General features: G+C 42.0%; 1 protein-coding gene across 1 annotated transcript in view; it reads left to right on the forward strand.

Annotated features, from left to right (window-relative positions):
- The window catches only part of tex264a (testis expressed 264, ER-phagy receptor a), a 46,351-nt gene extending 24,118 nt beyond the window's left edge, over positions 1-22,233 (forward strand). The window contains exons 3-4 of the mRNA XM_052076944.1: positions 16,139-16,310; positions 21,379-22,233. Coding sequence (XP_051932904.1) covers positions 16,139-16,310; positions 21,379-21,728 — 522 coding nt within the window. The 3' untranslated portion in view covers positions 21,729-22,233. The remainder of the gene's footprint in view (positions 1-16,138; positions 16,311-21,378) is intronic.
- Positions 22,234-25,174: the final 2,941 nt, after the last annotated feature.

A 25,174-nucleotide genomic window follows, 5' to 3' on the forward strand; every position in this document is an offset into this window, starting at 1 on the left:
TTTTCTTACTCTAGTGCAAGGTTGTCAAACTCATTTTTGTCGTGGGCCACTTTGGAGTTACATCTTCCCTCGGAGGGCCATTATGAATAAATGTTTAGGTCATCATTTCATTGTATTATTACTTATACACATCAAATTGATGGATTACAAGTTTTGGAATCACTCAAGTCAACTATCTGTTTGTTAAATTAGGTTTAACGTTTCTTTTTTTCAAGACATTTTTCTTGTTTGGTGAAGAACCTTTTACTGAGCTGACAGTTTCGGATGTCAGTTCGGCCTTCGTTGAACATGTCACTGCTTCCTTGTGACGCATCTTAAAAACAGTTATTTGTTTGTTGGTTGTTCAATTATTGGTGAGTGTAAACAGGTTAACAAAATGATTGGAACATTTCAATGCTATTTGTGACAATCACATTTTTAAATTTCAGTACAGATTTTAGCAATGGAAGTTGACACGTGCATTGCTTTTTCGGGCCACATAAAATGATGTGTGGGCCGGATATGGCGCCCGCGCCTTAACTTTGACACCTGTGCTCTAATGTATATGGTGTCTGCGCCTCACATAGTGAAATATGCCATTGCGGGTAAACAGGACATCATTTAGGATGTGATCTTCCGCTGTTGTACTTATTAAAAGACTAAACATGTTTTTCTTTTTAAGGCAGTGTTTTGATTACAGCCAGAAAAGCATCAACATATATTATGGCTTTCACTTAAAAAGCTGCTCTACAAAATGAAAACAATTTAGAAAAAGGTACCAGTACAATAATCATTAATGCCAGCTCCATGGGAGTTTTCAAATAAGAATAAATAATATTTTACATGGAAGTTTATATTTTTTTACAAAACACCGTAATAACGTGAAAATGTTCAAAATGAAATGCTAGTGGAGTAGTGAACTTGAATTTAGTTGCAAAAAAAAAACCAATCATACAGTGAATGCAAACTTAGTCTCATGCATATGACTGACTGTAAGGCTATTAGAGGCCACACACCTTGCGCCCACTCTTAATTCCTCAGTCACTTTTGAAACAATGCCTTTGGGGTTTTTTATTTTTATTTTATTTTTTTCATATTTCATGGGTGACAAGTCATCACTTTGCTTTTTGGTGACATGACATACATGTATGCCATATCAAACATGGACCGGAGGTAGGTAGCAAAGTGAAGGGTTGTGTCACGAGGCGCAAAACAAAATTATAGACAATCTTGTTGAAGGTAAAGGTTATACTTTTGTTAGATTCAAATTTCTATGACATTTCTTGCAACAATTATTCTTTGTAATTAGTCTGCAATATATCCTCTTTGATGAACTCGCTGTATTTTTAACTGAAATACATAATTTGTCAATGTCAGAAGTACAGGAGGTGGATGTGTCAAATATTGGTGTGAGTTTGGTGCCCGCCCTGGTGCGAGCTCGGCGTCTGCCTCGCTGGTGACGCAAGTCTCACATCTCACCTGCTTGTGAAGCTGCTAAAGTCATGGTGGAAAGATAACGGGTGTTGATTAAAAGACTGCGGCGGGCCTGAAGTGTCAGGTCTTTTCACATTCCCTACATTCTCTTGGCAAATGCATTTTTGGATAAAATGAAGCGTGCTAAAATCGTAGGCGTGTGTGGACACAAATGGATGTGAATGGAGATTCAAGATGTGTGACCGGCGTGTGCGTCTGTATCACCGCTGATCTTATTTGTCATATTATCTCCGCTTAAGAAATAAAACAAGGCACGGAAATGCTTGGGAGCTACTTCATTAGATTAGCTTGGCAAATTGATTGTAAGCGTGTAGTCGTTTCCATCGGAAAGTGGCACTGATTGCAGAGGTGGGTGAAAGGCGCTGCGTCTTAATTTGATCATGCTGTAGCTAATGCTGTGTGCATTACGGCAGACGCGGATGAATGTGGCCATCGGCTGATCAGGAATGGCGCGGCGGAGGAAGTTGGGGATTGCACTTAGAAGGATGATCAATAAAAGTTAAAGAATGACAGAAACACTATCCATTCCCGAGTACCTCCCGCGGTGAAGTCCTTATGTTTTTTTTTTTTTTACAGCTTTAAAGCAGGTTGAACAAAAACATCCTTTGTGTCACACTAAACATACTTGGGGTGTGGTAATGATTTTTGTCGTGGTTGAAGGAGCTAAATTGTCCCCCGTCTTTTGCCATCCATTTTCTTTTGCGCTTATTATCCTCAAAAGGGTTAAGGAGGAGCTGGAGCAATCCCAAAGGACTAGCGACCTGTGCACCCTGGACAGGTCGTTAACCATTTGTAGCCATTTAATTTCATTCTGTTCAAATGAATTATTTACAGTGGAGCCTCTAATGTTCAGCAATACATTCTTAACTCTATTTTTAAATGTACATTTTTTTCCCAATTAGAAATCATTGAAATTGAAGTAATCCCTTTCAGGGTCAAACAGATGATCATAAAGACAAACACTTTCTGCTGCCGTACCCACCGCTACAGTTATATTACCGTTGACGTCAGGACTAACTTTGTTCTTTTATCAATGCCCATTTATTGTTGTCTTAGCCGTATTAGTGGTGACAAACATACGGCCCGCAGGCCGGAACCGGCCCCCAAAGAGGTTTGATTAGGCTCGCGGGATAATTTAAAAGTGGAAAAAAATGCATTCAAGACACGGACTTAATATTTGTAATAAAAATGCAATTCATTGATTATCCACTAGGGGACACACTGTTTTGGTCAGAGGAGAAGACCACATTGTTTTGATCCGAGAAGAAAAAGCAGTCTGTCTGTCACTGAGACACACAACAAAAAAAATCTTTGCTAAGCACAACACCAGACAGGAACATAACAATAGTGTCATCTTTCTGCGGCGGCATCACAGAACACACCTGTGTGAATTAATGCTTTTGATCCTCACGGAACCAAAGTCTTATGAGGTGCGCGGAAGAAGTCTTTGCGTAACCTTGAGAGTCACATTTTTCAGGGAAATTCCGGTTGAACTTTGACCTCTACCACCTCATGACCACTTTCATTGAAACTTCACCACAAATTCAATGGCTGAGCAAAAGGAAGGACCTAGTGAATACTATGATAATACAGGGGTCCGGTCAGCCCGCTGTCCTTTTCCATCTCGCCTTGTCACATTCACTTCGGAAGCCAAATGTCACATTAGCATGTCTAAGACCGAGGCCTATGTCCTATTGAGAGGATGCTGCTGCAGCTTCCTCTTCAATGTTCATGTATTCCGTACCATTACAATGACAGTGGAAGAATTGAGAGTAGCAGATAGCTTCATGTATCATGCAAAGGCTAAAAATAAATAATGGGACTCTAAATACAGTCCTTATTGTCTTTAAAAGGACAAAAAAATACCTTTGTGCCACTCACCGTGGTCTTCCTTTTGTCTCTAACGCATCTTGCCCGAGCCTCCTCATAAATGACAACTGACAGGAGGCGGCAAGCGGGGCTGTTGCGTATATTAATGCCATTCGGGAAGCCGTCGCTCAGGGGAACAAGGCGGCGCAATGCCCTGTGTGAGAATCCCACAAACATCTTCTCGCCGTTGAGCGCTGTGGCGAGCGGGACGTGATGGAATGCATTCGAGTGCAATGAAAGGGAGCGAATGCGCATGAGGAGGGAAGAGTTCATGTTGTCATGTGGACCACTATACAGCCGCCTCCTCTTTTCTGCTTTGGCGTACTGTCTATATGGACTCTTTTGAGCCCAACTAATTGGATGAGACAGTGCTGTCTTTATTCAGCATGTTGTTGAATGACATGGAATCGGTCCATTTGACCATGTACACTAGAAAATCACATTTTGATGAAATGCTGTTTGAGTGAGCGATGGCAACTCTTCTGATTTTGCTCAGTCTTAATTGACACTTAGTTGACCACGTAGTTTATTGTTATAGTTTGGAAACTGGATTTTGGAAATGGAAGCTCGGCATGACGCTGCTTGTTGTGGGGGCAGTTTTGAATGCTTCGTTGCTTCATTTGCCAGCCTGTTGCTAGGCATGAGAATCACCTCGAGCAGTCAACTTGGATGTCATGTTCGTAGGACTGCTGATATTGTCACATTTTCTTGAAATTGTATACTTTATACTTGAATTTTTATACCTATACTTTAATTTTCTGATAAAGGTATGTCAGTGATTAGACCGGTGGTCGGCAACATGCGGCTCCAGAGCTCTTTAGCGATATCTAGTGGCTCCCTGGAGCTTTATAAAAAAATAACAACATATCTTGAATTAGATGTTTATTCGCCGAGGTCCTTTTTTTCTGCACACACCTGCTAATTGAAGCAAACGCTCTATATATACTTTTTTTTTTTTCCTTGACGCCTCCACTCGTGGAGTTGAAATTTGCAATTGGCATTCGGACGGGCCTGTCATTTTGTAAGGCGCGTGAGTGCGCGGGTATGGACGGTCATGTGATGCGGCTCATCGCTGCAACTTGACTTTTAATCAGGCGGCGCGGAGGAGGTGAGGGGTGGGGTGGCAGTACGCTTCTGTCTTTGAACACGCGGCAATCTGCTGCACTTTCGTTCATGTGCCTCCTCTCGCCAGCACTCGATCAGCTCTGAGGAATGCTTTCATATGGAGCCTCATTCCCCCCGAGACTCGTTGGCAGCTGATTTTTCTCCATATCTTCCCATCTGGGGAACTTTTTCATATTGGGCTGAAAATGAAGATAAATAGTTGCGCTAGTTTTCATGTGGCAAACGAGGGACAAATTAACATTTTCTTTCCTTAGCTCATTGATTTGCATATGCTGTATAAGTTCGTCCGCCCATGAGTGGCTGAGCTGTCTGCTCGTTTGGAAATGACAGCATTCAAATGAGCGCGTTTGTGTTTTGTAAATGTTCCCAGTCACAAGTCACACTTGTGTCTTCTGGTGAAATGTAGCTACCAAAAGATTGTTTCTAAAGTATTATTTTACTCCATTCAGTGAGTTTCAATTGACTCTGGGGCATAATTGAAATATGTTGGGAATCATCACCAACCCAATTCGAAGAACCTGTCCTTTAGTATATGGCGAATTAGTGAATTAAAAAATATATTTGTTTTCAAATGCCTTGAGACTGGGGTTTTTTTTGTCTCCAGCTTAACTGCGCTTTGAATTCAACGACGCTTGTGAATCATCTTGCTAAGATATTTATGATTCTGTCACAAATCCAATTAACAGGATGATGTTAACCAGGGGGCATTCGCATTTTTTCCTTTTTTTTTTCCTTTTTTTTTGAGGGGACTTCCATTGAAAGACCAATCATCTCCCTGCAAGTTGGTTGAACGGATGTAATTATGGTTGCAGATATTTATAGAAACTTTACACACACAAGATGGGATCGGCTTTTTTTTTTTTTTTTTTGCCTAAGGGGAAAGCAAGAAACAGCGACAATCAAGTGAGATGAACTGACAGAAGCATGGCACAACCAACTTTTTTTTTTCCACTTATTGCACGACACTCCTATTGAACTTTCCTTGCCTTGGCTTCCTCTGTGGCCAAGTGGGTAATTGTACATCCAAATGAGATTACTATGCCATGCTAATAAAATATTGCAAATGTGTCTGGTATGTTTGCATGCATGCCTACTTATCTATGATTTGCCAGGTGGATTGTTGAAACACTGAAGTCTACAAACGTCCTTGAGCTCAAGTCAACATTTACTTCTTTAATTCTTCATCCATTATTGTGTTTCCCACGCACTGCATGCACGCTCAGTAATTTGGCTAAACTGAAATCTGTGAGCAGAAGGTGTTGTTAATTGTAACCTATTAGGCCGTTGTTAACAACATGCTGTTGGGGCTTTAATAGGTGGCCTGCGCGTTAAAACCTGCTCTCATCATCGACTTTAAATGGAACGGAAAAAATATAGCTGGTATTAAAAAAATAAATAAATAAAAAAATCAACTCTGTGTGTGTGTGTGTGTGTGTGTGTGTGTGTGTGTGTGTGTGTGTGTGCGTGTTCATGCGCAAATATTGGTGAAACTGTGCCAGCTTTAGAAGCCCATAATATATGAAAAAAATATGTTCCAATATTGCTACTTTGACAATGAAATGTCAGGACACTACCTGTGATGACTTCCAAATTAATTCTCAAACAAAAAAAAGTCATTCTGAAAATACATTTCCTCAAAATTCAGAGTTTCGGACAACAAACATCAATAAATGGACTTGTTGTAAAAGTGCAAACAGGATTTTTGTCACGTGTATGACATGCTAACAAAAAGGAAAAGACATGGCCACGAGAAACCACAAACCATAAATAAACGAATGCATGTCTAAAGGGGTGAACATTTTTTTTGGAGGCAAACAAGAAAAACAAGAGAATGTGGCTCCTGGACTTTGATTTGTTTCATGGTGTCTTGTGAATTCTGCAGAATACGTTGCTTTGTCTCTACTTATTATTCATTTTTATTGCTTAGGACTTCTTCTCTCTTCTGTGTCAGGCTTTTAATCACAGTTCTTTGCTTCAACCACGTGTCTGTCATCTCATTCTTTGGCTCCATCTTTCCAAACAGACAGTTTGACTTTGCGTCGCTGGCACGTTAATCACAGATTTCCGCACATTTCAAGCTTGATTGATTGTCACGGTCAAGATCAATGGGGAGACGTGGACATAAGTCTGATAATAATGATCGGGGCTTCATTATGCCAATGCAATTTCACAAAGTTTGTATGCCCCTCGCCTGATGGATGAGCAAGGATTCAGCCCGTTCTTCACTACCACACAGCTCCTCTGGGTTTGCTGCTGCGGTGCATTGAGACTCATTATGACTTGCGTTTGAATGGGCCAGCCTTTAGAGGCCTGCATGCGGAGGAATAAAGTCAACTTTTTCCATCTCCCAGCCACTGTCCACATCTCTTCTTAATTGTATCTCATTAGAGGAACCACACGAATACCTCACACATTAGACTCTCAGATTAACATCTCAGTTAAAGTCGCAAATCTGTCTGCCTGTTTAAAATGAAACTCCGCTCATCTTAATGCACACGTTCGATATTCTGTCGTCGTCATGCCGCTTTTTGAACAATCTTGATGCACTAATTGGCTGCAAACTTCCCAACTGGTTTTCATCACAATCAGCATTGTCATTGACTGTACAATAAGTTGAAGCAGAAAAAGGTTCCAAAAAACAAGCACACTCTTTAATAAGCAGGCTGGGTTCGGTCCACGGATTGGCAGTCAGCGAAGGCAAGGGTATCCAAAAAGGCGAGGGAGGCAGCAAGGCAAGGTCGTTAATCAAGCAGGGACGACGCTCATTGTGAGTCAGTGGCGAGAACAAGAAATGCTGGAATGTGCCGACAAGGTATAACGAACTGGCAACGAGACAGGATGAGATAAGAGGTTAAATACATGAGGTAACCGAGGATAATGAGGCGCAGGTGAAGACGAGACGGGGAGAAGGGCCGGCGAACACACACGCATGTACACACAAACTTGCTTGCGTACACAAACGGCAAGTTGATTGCTGCTGTCAAGCTTTTTTTTGCTTAGTTTTAAGGCAATGTTTACCACAGACTCTTTTGTGTAAGGGCACTACAATGGCCTTCATTTTTCAACATCATGTGGAGGGACAATGTGAGTGTTTCCACTATTTTTTATTTTTAAAATTCTGGGGCGGAGGGGGGGGGGCTTAGATTTTGCGTAGCTTCGACTTCCAAGTTAGATCACTTCTGGTGTCATTGTAAAAGATACTGGTCAATCAGTCCCAGAATGTAAAATTCTAATTGCTGTTAGTTACATTTTGAAAGCACAAAGAGGCCAAAATGCAAGGTTGGGTTTTTTTTTGTTTTTGCCAGCACAAACTTGAGATACAAGCGCCCAATGGTGGCAGTAAATTCAAATCATCTCCACAATAAGTAGCATTTAGGCAAATGGTAAATATGTAATCCAAAATGATTTTACACTACTTTTGCCACTGCAAGTTGAAGCTCACTGTGAAACCAAATGTAAAACGAAGATAATTACACATGAGTTTTCAACAAGCAAGCTATCCCCCCACCCCCTTTACTGCTACTTTATTGCGAACATAAATGACATTGCCACGGCCGTTGACTAGCATTAATAGTTTAGGTTGAACAACAATCGATGGAATCGACATTTGAATGGTAAATGGTGGAGCAACACATATAGGCGGAGGGAGACTGGAACGGATTAATGGCATTTCCATTCATTTCAATAGAGAGAGAGGATTTGTGATGCAAGTCTTCTGCGTTACGATCATGATCATGGAACACATTTTTTTAAAATACCTCATGGCATCGCTGTATTATTTCACATTTTTTTAAATCAGCTTCTGATCAGTTTTGAATAATCAAAACTTGCCATGAATGGGTCTTGAATATTCTAGAATGGGGTGACTGTCAAGCAATATCTTCATTACAATTGGCACCCGCAGCCAGTTAGGAGCAGCCAGCATTTCATTCCAGCTCCCGGTGGTCACAAATGATCCCTCATATTCCAAAGGCAGGTTGGCAGGCAGGTTAAGGATCACCACAGCATTTGTCAGTTTCCATCTTAAGAGACCCATTCCTGCATGTCAAAATGTTCCCAGGTGAAGCTCCTACGGCCCCTCACCTGCTGCCAGCTCGCCAGATCGATGGTAGGGGACCTCTGGAGGCTCCAGCCACTGCTGACACAGACAATACGCTTGCACAGTCGCTAATCAAGTCTGCATGTATTGATCGCACGGGTGCATGGAGAGGCTGCAACAACACCCCCCGCCACCACGAAATGCCTTATTTTCTTTTTCACTCTTACAGCTCCACCGCTTTTATATAGCAAAGCAATTTTCATCCCTTAGCCCACTGTCATTCCCACCCGGGGCCATCTTTTTCCACAAAGGGGATCGACTTAGCCTGGGCTCGCTGAGGGCGGGATGTCAAAAAAATAGCTCAATTGCACGGAGAATGAAAATGCGCTTTCCGGGGAAGTGTGTGACCACAAGAGACCGTCCAAATTGGACACCTCTGCAGAGGTGTGTGAAACAGTGTTTTGTCTCTTTCCACATGTATGAAAAGGGGGAGAGGAGGTTATGGGGTGCAAGCAGAGTGGAGTCTGCGGCCATCATGGTATGCTGGGAGTAAACAGACTCGGGTATGGGTGGAGTTCGGTTGAACCAATTGTCACCACCAGCTTGAATAATAATTTTAAGCTTTTTTTGCAAGGGGGCTTGCAAAACAATGTCTTTGTGTGGTTGATGTGTGTGAGCTTGAAGCCCCTTACCGTGACAATAGAAAGCTCCTTTTAGCGGATTCGTTGTCCTGTGTCTATGGTACTAATGCGGGATTGAAGGGTTAAGTCATCCTGAAAATTTGCTGTCTTCAGAGGTACTGTAGAATGCCACCAGTGTGTCAGTGGAGCGCAAAGATGACAAAACCCCCAAAGTCGCTGCTCACGTCACTTTATGTTGTACTCAATTATTGGTATTATTCTCAAATCGCCACGCATCTTAATAAGCCCGATGCGAGAAACTGTGTGTCCTGCTTCAATGAGTTCTTTCTGAAAGGAACATGCGACTAACTCCTCGGCTTTACTTTTACACTTCTGACTCACCAATTTACAGAGAAAGCCAGTGCGAAAGCGATTGGAGTGTTTCGTATGTAACGCTGCTGATTGAAGGAAGGCCTGAATCCATCGCCAACGGCCAAGGTGTTTCTATCTTGCTGTGAGTCACATGCTCGTTGGAGGTTGTCAGTGTGACAATGGGAATGCTGCTCTCTTAACACAAAAAAACTGTAACGGCCTCTCTTGGCCTTTAGGGGGTACGGGTGGAAGTTGAAAAAAATCATCCCATTTAATTTAGTGCATTCAATTCATGAACGACCATATTTCATGACAATCAATCTACCATTTAGTGATATACAACCATAACTTGTGGTCCGGCAGTGGTTTTGTTCAAGCTGTGCCTTGTGCAAACTTCGAAATATATCACGAGTATCGACAAGCACATTCTGTCGAAATCAGATTTACTACAGTCAAGTGCCGTGTTCCCCTTGACGGTTTGATGTCTGATGTTGTTTTTATCAGGACTCCTTGGGCAACTCTTGTCCATTTGTGAGTGGGAGCCTCACATGTCTCCTAGCGCTAATCTCTTGGCCTTCAGCCAAAACAAACTCATCAAGTGCAACACAGCAGAGACGCCCCGACCAGGAAGCAAAACATATCCACACGCAAGAAGATATCTGAAAAAGTTTCTTGACATCTTTTTTTTTTTTCAAGGTGTGGGAGTCAGAGCGGCGACTTCCCATTCCTGCTTTAGAACCTGCTTTGTGTTGCATCAATGATGATGCAGTAAATCAAGATCCAGGGTAGTTAATGATACCACAATGTTTTTTTTGTTCTCCTAATTGTAATTTTATTGGAGGCTGCGATGCTGTGTACTCACAGAGCAGCTGCTCCAGGTCAAAGACACTGCAAAGCCCCACGAGACCTCCCTTATATGTGTATTTATCTATATGTGTGTGTGTCCCTCCACATATCCTCCATCACACACACGTGTCCTGTTCTGTATATAAGCTCTTGAGTTGTAAAGCACAAGAGTCATGATTTGACTGCCTCACCGCACGCGCTTTAATGCGCCGTGCATTCTCTCACCTGTGAACACCGACAATTATTTGATTCCAACGGTTACACTTTCCTTACAGGCCGCGCCATGAGCTATAATACTTGTATTGATTCTGTGGGAAATGAGGCTCAACGGGTCAATTGCACAATAGAGACCCAAGAGTGAGGCTCGCTTTTGACAGGACTGAAGTGCGACGACGTGCCTTCCCGCCCATTAAATGATCTCACACACATGTGTACCCGCCCATTCCCTTGCTTATCTCCACATTACGTCGATACTCGCTTTTTGATGGCCACTATCGGTCAGCCTCGTGTTGTCTTTTCAATACAAGGTGCCAATAGATAGGATTCACAAAGCCGTAATTATTGGGGGGTGGGGATGGTTTGCTTGGTTCATTTAACAATCAGTCGACCGGTTAAAGTAGAAAAGGGAGCAACACAAACAAGAAAGAAAAGAAAATGTTTAATGCTTCATATAATTATTTGGATGAGCAACAAATTGTAACATCATACTGTCATTGAGGCCAATGCCTTACGTAGTTTGATATACCAGCAATAACACAACACAAAAAGTGTGAAACTTGGAAATGGGAATCAAAAGCCGGTTCTTTTTGATAACCAGTATCTAGTCATTTGATAACTCGGAATTGTTTTGTTTCTTTGCCTGACGATCGTCTTATGTCACGACTGAGTGATGACATCAAATGCAAAAAGTGTATTTTATATCGGAACTTTTTCAGCATGGCGCAACTGTACGATAGAAAGCCGATCTTGTATTATTTAGTTTTTTTCATGTTTGGTGTATTCTGTTAGCTCTCTGAATACACACGGTTACATGAGTTGAATCGAGTTAAGTTAAATTGATTTGTCAGGTGACAATACAAGAAACCTGTTGTACGACCAGACATCCCCCAATCGATGAATCGGCTGGCTGATTTCTGCCAAATACCGGGATTAGCCTCAAAACAATTCAAATTGTATGATAATGGCATCGTAGCCAGTCAATTGTTTGAATGCAAGTTTCCTTTCAGAATCAATCTATGGGTATGCTATACTATTTTACATAACAATGAGATTTCCTGATGTGTAAATCTTGATCAAATTTACTCCCAGAGTGACAGAATTAAGGATACAAAAGAGTGTGAATTCAGTGTTTAGTGGTCAAGCATGAAAAAAGTCTAAAAACTATACTCAGTCTTTCCAAAAGGTTTAAAAAGAAAAAAAGGCTGTGTATCTACAGGGAGATTGAGTTTCTTGTGCCTCAATGTCCTGCAGGGGAACAGTTAACAATCCCAGCAGCTCCCATATGGAGTCGCGGGTTAAGTGGATGCATGTTGACTTAATGACAGGCTGTCGGGAAGTAGATGCCACCCAATCAGACCCTCCGCGTGCAGGCGGAGACCAGAAAAGAGAGCTGGAAAGAAACGGAATATCTCACTTGTCAAATAATTAAAACCTTTACGCTGCAGGCGGGCTTTGATTGCGGCAGGACAGTTAATCTATCTCCTTACTCCCTTGTGAGATGAAGTATAGATTACCGGTCAACGAAATATGTATGCCCACAAATGAGGCACGGTTCGTTCCTTCTTTTGTTATGCTGCTGCAGAAAATAAGGTTGTGGTTGGAGCCTAAAGGGTTCTGCGCTAACTTTTAGGTCTCACTAGACAGACGAAGACACTTTAAAAACTAAACGGCAATCTTGCCGATAAAGCGGAGGGGCAAAGTTAAACGCAATCGCATCCAAATTGTCAGCCTACAAGATTTCTTTCCAAATAACATGGCAAGGATCCCACATGCTGCGTAGCCAACGGGGTTGTTGCTATTTAAAACTTGAAAAAAATGGAATACTTATACAACATTCTAATAATGGCTGCATGCTGTTTGTGTTCCACGGGATTTTTCTTGTTGCTGCTCCGTTTCAAGATCGCGCCTTTGTACCCTTCATTGTCAAATTGTAAAATAAGTGTCACGGAGTGATGTTACCCACCTATAAAATGCCCTATATTGAGTTGCGTTCAGATTCAAATTTGTGTCTTATCTCTCCAAATCCAACGGCAGCCTTATGCATGGTATTGCTCACACTTTTATTTCAGTTTCCTTTCATTAAAATGCCTTTAAAAAAAAAAGCTTGAGGCTTCTGCACGTGCGCGACGGCTGCAGTGCCGTCCAACCACTGGGCCGTGAGAGCTCATCAGGTGAAGCGGCAGGAAATAATCTAATTTCTCTTCATTAGTCTGCACATGTTCATTTACAACAAAATTTAAAAAAATCTTGTGTTGTTCATCTAGCTATTACGGCGGCGTATGGCGAGTGGAAAAACAATTAAATGGTCTTCCACTAGCTGGAAAATGGCGCAATTAACCCGATGATCCACCTGTTGCCATTTCTACAACAGAACGAACGTTTAGTGTTTAACTAAGCAGGCCCCTTTTCCAATATAAAATATGGGCCTCGTTAAAGGTCTGGAAACAGCGCACTGCTGTAAAATTTGACGCCAATGCATGGATGTCAGTTGTCATATGCAAGCTCCTGCTGCGGAGACCACAGAAGGCGCCGAGCCACCTGCCGCGTTTTCTTCCCCTCAAAGACAAGAGGAGGTGATGCTGAATCGCAGCGCTCGTAGACTGCTGCTGTGTTAATGGCTGAGATGATTTCATGTTGTCGCCAATAAGAAGGAATACCTGCAGCCCCTTACTCATCCGGGGTCGACTCCTTGTACAAGGCGAGGAAATGATGATAATGAATGAATGATAACGGTGTTTTCATAAGATTAATGTTACTGGCTGTGATACACCGTTGCGATGTTGCACGGCTTCCTTTTTCCCTTTTTTGTGTGCGTGTACCATATCTTCAACTGTCTTTGTCTTGATTTTTTCCCCCCTAGCTCATTATAGAGGCAGGTTCAAGGAGATGGGATCTCATTTGCATAGAGTCAGCCGCAGGGCTGTAGTGTGAGCGTGAGGGAAGCCAGGTGATTCATTCCAACTCCTCCAGTCTTATTTTATAGATTAAATTAAAACCAATCAGCCAGTCCAAGTCACACTGACCTCAGTGGAAAGTGCATCGTGGGACTATGGTTTAAAGATTCCAGCGTGCCTCTCTCGCTGCCCACCCTGAATAGACCAGGCGCTGGTTTTCTGCCACTCAGCCATGGCAACGCTGCACCTCAGAACATTTTGCCTAAAAACAGAGAACATTCACACAGCGAGGGGCAGGCCAGCGTGAACATAAACAGTGTTATTTTGCACAATCCAAAGGGCGTAATCAATGTGATGCATGTGGGCCAGAGTGCAGGCACAACCCACAAGGGAGACGAATTGGAGTGCTTAGGAAGCTGCCCTTATGCGACCAGAGATGGAAAATAAATAAATAAATAAATGTTGATGCATCTGGTTTCCTTTTCACAATTGTTTCGTTATTGCTTGAGAGGTAATCTACTAATTTTTTTCAGTCCAATACAAAATAATCAAGCCATCATAATGCACATAACAGCACTGACATATGCGCGTATGTTTGATGGTATCTGGGGATACACTGTGATTATTATTAGCATTGCAACAATTTCCCAAAGGAATTGGGATTTAAGCCATTTGCCAAACAATGTAAATAAATTTGTATTGATCAATTTTGATGAGACAATTTGTTGACTTGCTAACATAATAATTGCTATGCTTCGATTAAACGGTCAGAGCTAACTGCTATTCAGAGTTTAGTTTAACGTGAAACTTGAATCAGTGTACATATGTGTGTATATGTGCGTATTGTCATATTAATTGACAATATTCAATACTCGGTAAGAATTCAAGGCCAAACTTTTAACTAAACGTACTGTATGTCTCTTGGTTGGTTCGCAAACAATTTACTGTTAGTGTGCTATTGCTAGCGTGGATAGCAAAAGCAAGCATTGAGTTATGTGGCGCTCACTGCTCACGCTATAGAAAGGGTGTTAAACTAATTTTGTCACGGGCCACTTTGGAGTTACGGCTTCCCTCAGAGGGCCATTACGACAGTGAAATCGAATACATGTTGAATCATCACGTTGTATGATTACTTGTACACACAAAAAAGTCAAATTGATGGATTACTAGTTTTGAAATCAGTCAACTGTTAGTTTGTTGTTTGTTGTTTGTTCAATTATTGTCCAAGTGAGTGTAAACAGGGTAAAACAAAATAGCAAAATCTCAAAAATTATTTATTATTTAATTTGACATTTCGATCCAGATTTGAGCAAGGGGCGTAAATGGAAGTTGACACGCAAGATTTGCTTTTGCGGGCCACATAAAAAGATGTGGCCGGCCTGATCTGGCCCCCCGGGCCTTGAGTTTGACACCAGTGCTCTCTCGGGTACAATAGAGTTCATAGTTTTGCCAGGCTCGTCATTTTGCACGAGTGTCCGACAAAACCATTCAGCTGCAAACCAGCAGGAAAACATTTCCTCATCTAAAAGCTCACTTCTCAGCAGGGAACTAACAGCACCAAAACAAAATATGCACGGCCTCTATAGAGAAAAATATGATTGTAATATTTATAAATACCCAACATTCTACATCCATACCAATGGCAAGTATGAATGTGGACACAGATGGGACTCGTGCATCAAACTTAAATGAACTTACATGGGAGGACATATATTCAAGTGTGTCAAAGACCTAATGTTAATAATGTCAGCAAAGTGGGTGCATGTCTCGCAATGTGATATTCCCATCCTGTCAAAAATACTTGACCATCCCTCAAAGGCATTCAGTCAAATATAATGTCAGACGTGTGACATGTACTTTGAGATATAAGGCGCTTACTGTACACGTCTTTTCCGCACGCTTATTGTTACAACCATCAGGGAAAGAGCTATGACTTTTATTGGATTCTGTGAGTCAGTTAATATTTTAGTTACTCACTTATATAGTTAGTCGACCACTCATTTACTTGATCAGTCAGTAGGTTGTTTAGACGATAATGTAATTAATAATTCCGATTGTTTCTCATGTCTGTTATTCTGCTACTCGGGTTGTCAGTCAGCTTGCTTGGTTGTCAGAGTCAGTTGGTTAGTGAATTAGTCAGTGAGCCAGCTAATCCTCCAATTAGGTAGTAAGCAAACAAATGCGATGTAGTCACTTAACCAGCTTCATAGTCAATTAGTTGGCCAGTTGGTAAGATAATCAGTGTTTCACTGAGTTATTTCTCCAGTTGGCTTATCGGTCAGTTTGCTAGTCACATATGTTGTTAGTTAGATCAATTTGGTTTTTTTTCAATTAACCAATCAGTCAGCCTATTTGTTATTCAGTTTCATTGTTAGCTCAAAGCCAAGTCAGAAAGTCAGTGATAGTTTGCAACTGTGTCCGTCTGCCAGTTGTTTAGTACAGTAAGTCAGACCGTTGGTTTGTAGTCAGTGAGGCAGTTAGTGAGTCGAACAGTAAAATCATGAGTTAGTGTGCTGCACAATGTGCCACTGTTTGTTTTTTTTTTTTTAAGTGTTACTCATGTATTTTGAACTTTTCTCAATAGTTCCGCCTTGGGTGAACTGCCCTTTACTGGATGCTCTTTTGGTTGTAATCTAATCTTCCACTTTGCCTTTTTCTCTGTGTGTCTTGCATTTTGACAGGAGAGGAAGCTGTCAGCCTTCCCATACATTGAGATTTGTCACTCGCTTGTCACCAATTATATGGTACCACTGTCCCGCCAGACTGATTTCTTTGTTCCCGAGATGAGGGATGAGGCCAAAGCTGATGCAAAAGAAGAAGACTCTGATGAAGACCGAGGAACTGATATCACAGGTAATATTTTACACACAGTAGACAAGTCAAGTGTATAGTCTTTGTCATTCCGCATGTGGAGAGAAGCATTGTTTTAATGAGAGGTTATACATCTGATTGCTGGTGACGGCGGTTGCTGGTTGTGCCCTGCCGGTGAAGACAGCTTGCGTCACATTGCAACAACATATATATCACGTTTGACACCATAATCACAGAGGACATGGAGATAAATGAGAGTTGGTAATTGTTCTGTCATGCAAAGTACGTGTGATGGAGCGCAATGTGATATTAGCAACTTTCACGCATCCATGCCTGGATTAACTGTCAACAAGTACAAATGACAAAATGAAGGACTGATGGACGGAACAGCTCTCTGGCCTCGTCATTTTTCAAAATAACTTCTGAGTGAACGCACAGATCGTGGCAGGTTTATATTCTACATGCGTTTGGTTACTATGTCATTTGAGCAAATTAGAAAGTGTGAAAACCCGAGATCAGTGTTTCTCATCTTTTATTGAGCCAAGCAAGGCACGTTTATTACCGTCCGGAAAAATGTCATGGCACACTACCATGATGGTCACAAAAAGTATAAATGCTGAAATAATGCTGATCTTGAGTCATTGTAGTCACAAAGTTACGTATTGTAAAATATGGGCCTTTTTAGTTGAACACCAAACTTGTATTCAGTTCCACAGAATTTAGTTACAGTAATTGTAACCTACTGCCATCTAGTGGAAGATCTTTTATTTTCTTCTTCCTGTCAATATATGACGCTAGCATAGATAAATTAGCAAGGTTAGCGCGTCAACCTCACAGTGCAGAGGTACCCCGTTCAATTCCAGCTCTGGCCTCCCAGTGTGGAGTTTGCATGTTCTCGCCGGGCCTGCGTGGGTTTTCTCCGGGTACTCAGTTTCTTCCCACTTTCCAAAAACATGCATGGCAGGCTGATTGAACACTCAAAAGTGTCCCTAGGTGTGTGTGAGTGTGAGCGCGGAACGTTGTTCGTCTCTGTGCCCTGTGATTGACTGGCAACCGATTCAGGGTGTCCCCTGCCTACTGCCCGCAGACAGCAGGGATAGGCTCCAGCACGCCCCGCGACCTTTGTGAGGATAAAGCGGATCGGAAAATGGACAGATGGACATATAGTAACCCACTTTACAATAGTGACGAATTACAACTTTGAAATACACTTTGTGGACATAGTTACACCAGCCTAGTAAATATACAGAAAAGTAAAGTTAGAAGAAAATGGGGAGTGGGTTGCGCCACTTGCAGCTACAAAGTGTATCGACCTAAGCGGTCGAGCTCAGGTCCCGATTGACTAATAATTGATGTCACAATTCCCTTTTCTTCACATTGAAACTGTTGATTTAGTTTTGTTGTCTGAAGCAAATTTGAAGTTTGTTGTCCTTGAAAGGACAGGGTAGTTGGCAAAGGCGTAAATACTCAAAACAGGTTGCAATCATTCGTTATTTATACCGTGGATTCCTTTTTTTTCCATGGGAAATTTAATTGTGGTTTTAGGATGTCTTCCACGAGTTTGAACATTGTATTCCTATGTTCCTTATTGCTACGCCAAAAATAGTGCTGCAACCATGTGGAGTTCTTTTTTTCCTCTCACTGGGCTCTTAAAGGAAGATTCCAAATGGTTTTTTTTATGATTCGTTTACGACACTTAACACCCAGAAGCCTTTTAGTGGTCACATGAGGGTGGAGAGGGAGCCTTTATATTTGCCACAAGACACAATCTAAATGGTCATTTCAATGACACTTTTTTTTTTTTTTTGCGGGGTTGCAATTACATCCACTTTATATTGGAACTGGTCAGTTTGTGAAAACAAGATACTAAAGTCAGCTCGGAATACAGCGATCCCTCAACTTAAGAGTGCCCAAACTTGCAAGTTACAAGCCATCACTCATAAACGCCAGCACACGAGCGAAGTTGGAAACCAAAAGGAGAGCCCGCAGTCACCGATGTACGTTCAGTCATTGATTGGACGGAATAAACAGTGATACAAAATGAGAACAGTTGCTAGAAGCTGCTTGAGGCAAGGCAAGTACTTCCTTTTGTGTGTTTTGTATTGGATTTCATACAGTACCCAATGCAGTAGCCATTATGTCTAATTTCAGCATTTTGGAGAAATAAAACTAGCACAATGATTCTCAATTAGAATTAAGTTGGCCCAAAAAACTAAATAAAACGATCGTGCAAGATGTGTATCACAATATTCCCAAACTGCTCTTTCCTTTCACTTCTAAACAACATCCATCCACTCTTTAGCTTTCTGTTTTCTTCTGTGAACTCTGGACTGGTCTTTTTACATTCCTACTTGGAAAAAAAAAAGTCCTCTCTTCCGGACCTTGATCATGAGCTTTAATAACCCCGACGGGCCCAATTTAGCAACAGAATTAAGCAAATCTCATCGATAAGACTATTCGGGTCCAGTTGGCTTCAACTGAAGTTGCGTTTTTATGACCATGCTTGAGGGGTCATCTCATAGGCTGAAGCACCCTCTCAGGGGGGCTGTGCCCAGCCAGTTATCCTTCAACAGAGCAATTATTTCCCATTAATAGCCTTGTATTTTAGAGACATTCCCATGTGGAAAGATCAGCTGCATTCATCAGAAATCCCATTCCCACCTTAGCGAAGAACATACGCTTCCATCGCCTCCTGTTGGGACTTGCCAGCTAATCAACTGAACATTTCTCAGCCCCTCGATAAATAACACAAATGGACTTCTCATATAAAGCACCCATGTGATAATTACGTTGTGATGGGATGCAGTCTGGACTTGTTTTTTTTTTTGGGGGGGGGGGGGTTTGTACTGCTTACTGTGTTCGTGTCATTCATCTTGAGTGTGAGCATCACGATTAAACTATATTCGATTTATTAATTTCTGGATATTTTTGGTTGTCTTTTTAATAGGCTATTACCATTGCCAATTATTGTTGAAATGATCTCAAATTTCAATTAAAATGTGTTTCGAAAAAATAAAAAAAAGAGTCTGAGGTCAACAGAACACAATACACCTGATCATTTCCATGCAAAGGAGGTCGGTACAGTTTAGAGCAAAATTAATTGTTCCATCAATCACAACAAGTCGTCCAAGCCCTGAAGTAGCAAAGCAGCCCAAGTCCATCACACTCCCACCACCATGTTTGACTGGTGGTATCATGTTCTTTTTCTGAAATGCTATTGTGTAACAGAGTCACACACCTTCCAAAAACTTCAACATTCATCTCGTCTTGGGAATCATTTAGATGTGTTTTGCAAAAATACGACAAGCATTTGTTATTTTGGGTCACAGTAAATTCCTGATTTAACAACGGGACGCAAGTACTTTTTCACACAGGGCCAGGTAGTTTTGAATATTTATTCACCTTAATAAATCAAATAACCATTGAAAATTTGCAGTTTGTTTACTTGGGCTGGCTTTGTCAGACATATCCATTTGTTTAATGAGGCAAAATAATGCACAAAAAAGGATTTTTACATGCTGGCACGGCACTATATATACTTATAAGATGACTAGATGAAGAAGTCAGTGGAGGCGGCATGAAGGATGAGAGAGAGAAGATGAGCACAGGGGAGCATGTCGCTGTGAGCCCAGAAGGGAGTAGCTGGAAGTAACGACATGGTCAAATGGCCATCATAATCCTCCGCAACATATTGCCACCAAAGCATTGGACTTGCCTCCCTTGCCTCCCTATGACAACCCCACATGCAGTAATGCACAAGAAAACACGCTCACGTCACTGACGGACATTTTCACAGTCACATGATCAGCCCGTAATACTTTCAGAGCCCGCCCTGCTTCTGATCTGTGAACTGCGGCTGACGCGATTCTTCCACAACTTGAGTGACGGCAGGCAAAGTGATGACAAGCCCAGTGAAGTGTTGCGTAGCAATGAAACTCAAAGTGAGAAACTAATGAGGGAAGTTAAGCTTTAGTTGCTCAGCCAAACAAAAGTAACTCAGCCGGTGACTCCTCCACAAGTTTGATGCTGCAACTCCAAATTCTCAGCTTTTACCCGTCAGTCTTATATATTCCACGTGAGGCTAATATCCCCATCATTTGCAGTTGAAACCAGAAGTTTATATAAAAAGACAAGACTTTTTTTTCTCTCGACTCATCCATCCATCCATCTTTTTGGAAGATGCGCAGCCCCTTACAGCTGGTGTAGAAATGACACCGCATTTGATTAAAAAGAACATGATGCCAACAGTGATACGTGGTGGTGGCAGTGGGATAGTCTGGGGCTTCTTTGCTCTACCTCGGGACCAAGACAGCTTTCTGTGATTGATGGGGACAATGAATTCTGCTGTCTACCAGAACATTCTAAAGGAAAATATCCAAACGTTAGTGCGCGCCCTCAAACGCAAACGCTCTTAGATCATGCAGCAGGACAACACACCACCAAGTCCACCTATGAATGGCTCCCAAAAAGAAAAAAATGTTTTGGATTAGCCAAGTCAAAGTCTGGACTCAAATCCAATTGAGATGCTGTGGTGTGACCTACAAATGGCACTTCATTTTAGAAAAGCCTCCAATATGGCGGAGTAGAAGCAATTATGCAAAGAAGGGTGGGCCAAAATTCCTCCACGGCGATGTCAACGACTCACCAATCATCGCAAACACTTGATTTCGGTTATTGCTGCCAAGGGCGGCACTACCCATTTATAAGTCCCGGGGCAATTACTTTGACACATAGGAAAAAGTAATTGTGTGTGTGTGTGTGTGCGCGCCTTAATAAATTGGCATTTAGAAACTGCATCTTTTTTCTATGTCTGATATTCAAATTGGTTTGATGAACTTTGTGTGTGATAAATATTGAAAGAGCACAGAAATCAGGAAGGGGGCGGGAAATACTATTTTTCACGGCACTGTATTGCCCAGCTCCACTATTAGCATGTGTGTACATCGGAATCGCTGCTCTTTATTAAATGGGAAAGAAACAATGATGGGCAGGGCACTGCCCCCCCCCCCCCCCCCCCCCCACCTCTAATGCACAGTCACCACTGTGAGTAAGTAATTTCCTTCCTTGTGATCAATTAATCACTCCTGCCCTGCTCCCATTTCTCGTTCAGGGGCCGACTCTCACAGCGACGCCAGCTCGGGAAGCGCCGGAGTTCCCTGGGACAGCCGAGAGACGTCACTGGCCGCGTCCACGGCCGCCTCCTTGGCCTCGTCCCTCCCTCTGAGGGACGTGGTCGAGGCGCAAGGAGATATCAAGCACAGAGACGGGAGCGAGCGAGGCTCAGACGGCTCACTGGCCAGCGGCTCGTCCTTTGAGGAGCTCGACATGGATCACGAAGAGCAGGCGGGAAAGGGGGAGGAGGAGGAACAGGTCCCTGAGGTTGGGGATGGGAACGCTGCTGAACTTTTGCAGGAGGAGGTGCAGAAAAAGGAGCCTTTAGGGGCCGACGGCGAGGAGTGATGTTGAGAGATAAGGGATGTTAGCCACGTAACGGTGGCACGCTCCAAGAGAGTCTCGGTTGTTGTTGTTGTTGTTGTTGCTGGTTATCAGCCACCATGTTACCATGTCGCTGGACCCGAACCCGTTCACGCCACATTTGAGTACTTTTATTTCACTCTTAATCTCTAATTAAAGCTACATCTTCATATCCAAACCATGTCGACACACGTGCCACATCCCTCGAGGTACACTTGCAGAATCTAATGACAGTGATTGGCTCTGCCAAGGAAGCATTCAGTCAACAATTTGGGTTTGCAGTGGTTTCAAAATACGCTACAAAATGGAGCAGGTATGGTCAAACCTCAGTTCCCAAACTAAATTAATTTTTGCGATGAAACATTTTTTCCCATTTAAATGAATGGTAATACAATAAATCAGTTTCAGCCCCAGACGCAATTTATGCTATCTTTTATCTGCGTGGATCTGATTGAAAAAAAATGTAGAAATAAATGAGCCATTTATCGCCTCTTTATTGTTAGTTGTTGCTAGATGACACCATTTTCATATTTTAATCCGTTTCCTCAGTGCCATTCAAACAATCAGTATTCATTTGCTAAACGATTTGATTTTGTAGCGTTGTCGCCACATTCCAGTCGATCAACATCATGAACTGCTGTGACATGACAAAAAATGATGTACAGCACATGGCCGTGTGTGTCCGCGTGCACGTGTGTGTACGTGTGTCTAATAATAAAACATCTAAAATATGCTAACCGAAATCAAGTCACGCACGTTACTTGGGAGTCTTGACTGTAAAAGAGTGTGCTCGAGACAATTTTTTTTTTTTTTTGGTGCTGTGCAGCGTGGGCGGCGGTCGCGCACATTGCTTGCGTGAAGCTGCTGATGTCGCCTCACTTTAGGCCTTGTAAAGGTAAGACAACGATTCAACAGCTTGACAACTAGGGAATATACAGAGTTTAGAATAGTGAGCAGGGGGGGGGGGGGTTATTATATTGATTAGCATGTAACGGTAACGGGCAAGATAGTCCATGTCAGTTTGCCCATTTGTGTCTTCAATGCTGCTTTTAACAGGCATGCAACAAATATCCAAACTGTTGAAATTCAGTCACCGCAGCAGTGTCACATTGACCTGGTCAGAATTTGAACGAAGGCGTTGACATTTGTGTGAGGATACATCACGTCTACAGTGTAGTGATCTGACCTGCTTATTTATTGACAAGACACCTGCCTTCTCGTGCTCCTTAATGAGCAGCATGACCTACACTTCAAATCATTTTCACACTTTCCTTCTCTCTCGCTCTCTCTCTCTTTGAAATCAACATTGTAAAGAAGCTAAGAGGAGGCGAAAATACATTTTTTACAGCTTCTTCCTTGCAGGTGCAGTCTACGCTGGATAATAGTCATCTGCAGGTTGGTTGAGAAAGCCATTTAAAATGCTAAAAGCCAACGGTTAGTCCCCTCTGGTTTCATAGGGATCCCATTTTAGCCATTCAAGCTTTTTAAGTAACCTGTTTTATGTTTATGTGACCAAGGCTGCTTCTGAACAAGATTTGGGAGGAGACACATCATCAACGCATATCCTCTGCTGCATGTCTACAATACCGTACAGTATATATTGTCCTCACCGCATGTTCTCATCAGTGGATATAAAAAGTCTACACACCTCTGTTTACATACAAGAGGTCATAACAGAACCACACAAACACGTGGAAAATGTGTTATGGTCTATAATGAAACCAAGGCCATACTTGTTCAGTTCCAAAAAGTAGGTTTTGTTCACAATTGCTCCAAATAGCAAGCAGTGTTAGCTCAAACCCTTCGGGCTGCATCTAGAACACAAACGCAACTGTCAGGAAAACCTCTTAGAACGTTCATTCATTCATTTTCCGAACCGCTTAATCCTCACTAGGGCCGCTGGGGGTAGGCAGTAGGCGGGGACATCCTGAACCGGCCAATTGCAGGGCCCTCTTAGAACAGCTGAACTTTATTAGTGGTTAATCAGTATACCCCTTAAACGGTGGATGATGTGTGTTGACTCCTGTTTAACATGTTGGAATGTGGATTGGTTAATTATGAGTTGTATGGGTTATAGGTCATATTAATGGTGGGGATTTTTTTACGGAATTATCTTGGTCTCATTCTTTTAATATGAAAATGTGGCATTTGAACATGAGTGTGTAAACTTTTTATAGCCAGCGGATCCTAACTATATGGCCTCCACCCCCAAAGATGTCGTCCGCAAAAGTCATTACTGTATGTCATCATTACATTTTAAACACTGGAAACCCTCACAGCATGCACTCCACACTTAATATGCTCACACCGCATGGCCTCCGCAATATGTCCACACCACATTTCCTCCACTATGTTCACACAGCGTTCCCATGTATTGCAATTTCCCCCACTATGTCCTCACTGCCTGGACACCGCATTTCCTCCACCGTGCACATCTGCCACTTACATATTTTAACTATATGTGGCTTCCACGACATGTTCACACTGCATTTTCTTGACACTGCAGTGGTGCCTTGAGATGTGACCGTGCCCATAACTCAACACATTCCTTTCTACAGTCATCTTTCTCTACTGAAATGATCATGGTAATGTGTTTTAGTGGAAAGGAAAATTAAAATAGCACTCAATATTTTACTTTAAACGTGATTACAACATAAATGAATATAAAGAATCAAAACAGGTGCTCCTACTGGTGTGCACATTATGGCCACCAGGGGCAGTATAATTGTAACAGATTTAGATGGCAGTGAAATAGTAATGAGTGCATTTTAATCTTTGTGTAATTATTGCCCGTTATCTTATTTAATGCTGACATAACGAGATATGCCGCAGATGAGAATGAGCATAGAGGTTACTGTACATATAAACCAAACATGGAGCAAGCAACACATACAGAACATGCAGCAATCCTCAATGGTCTACATTCTCTCTGCTCTGTGGGATGACTTAATTGAAGTAGTTTTTATGTATCGTTGAAATTAGGCTGCAACCACATCCAGTCAAGCACAGTTTTTTTTTTTTTGCACAGGTGAACAGACACCCGTAACCCCACAACTCCAAAGTCCGTACAGTGTGTCTGGGCCACACAATGCACTTAAGTGTGAAGTTATTGTTTATTATAATATCCACAGTCAAGTTTGCATGAAATAAAATGCACACATACGCAAAACCGTTTTACAAACTACTGGTCGATGGATCAGTCAGTCAAAGAAGCCTAATGACAAAACAATCTTTCCTAATTGCAACCCAGTGTGTTTGTTCCTGCTTGTGTTGTGAAAGTGCTTGCATAGGCAAGATTGATATTTTGTGAAAACATTGACTGTGAATGTGATAAACAATAACTTCTCCACTATGTTGATTGGGAACTAATATCAGCTACTAATAGCAGCACAACAGAATCACTTGTATCACTTGTTTTTTTTTAATATTGA

Source organism: Hippocampus zosterae, chromosome 9 (assembly GCF_025434085.1).
Source record: "Hippocampus zosterae strain Florida chromosome 9, ASM2543408v3, whole genome shotgun sequence".
Taxonomy (NCBI): Eukaryota; Metazoa; Chordata; class Actinopteri; order Syngnathiformes; family Syngnathidae; genus Hippocampus; species Hippocampus zosterae.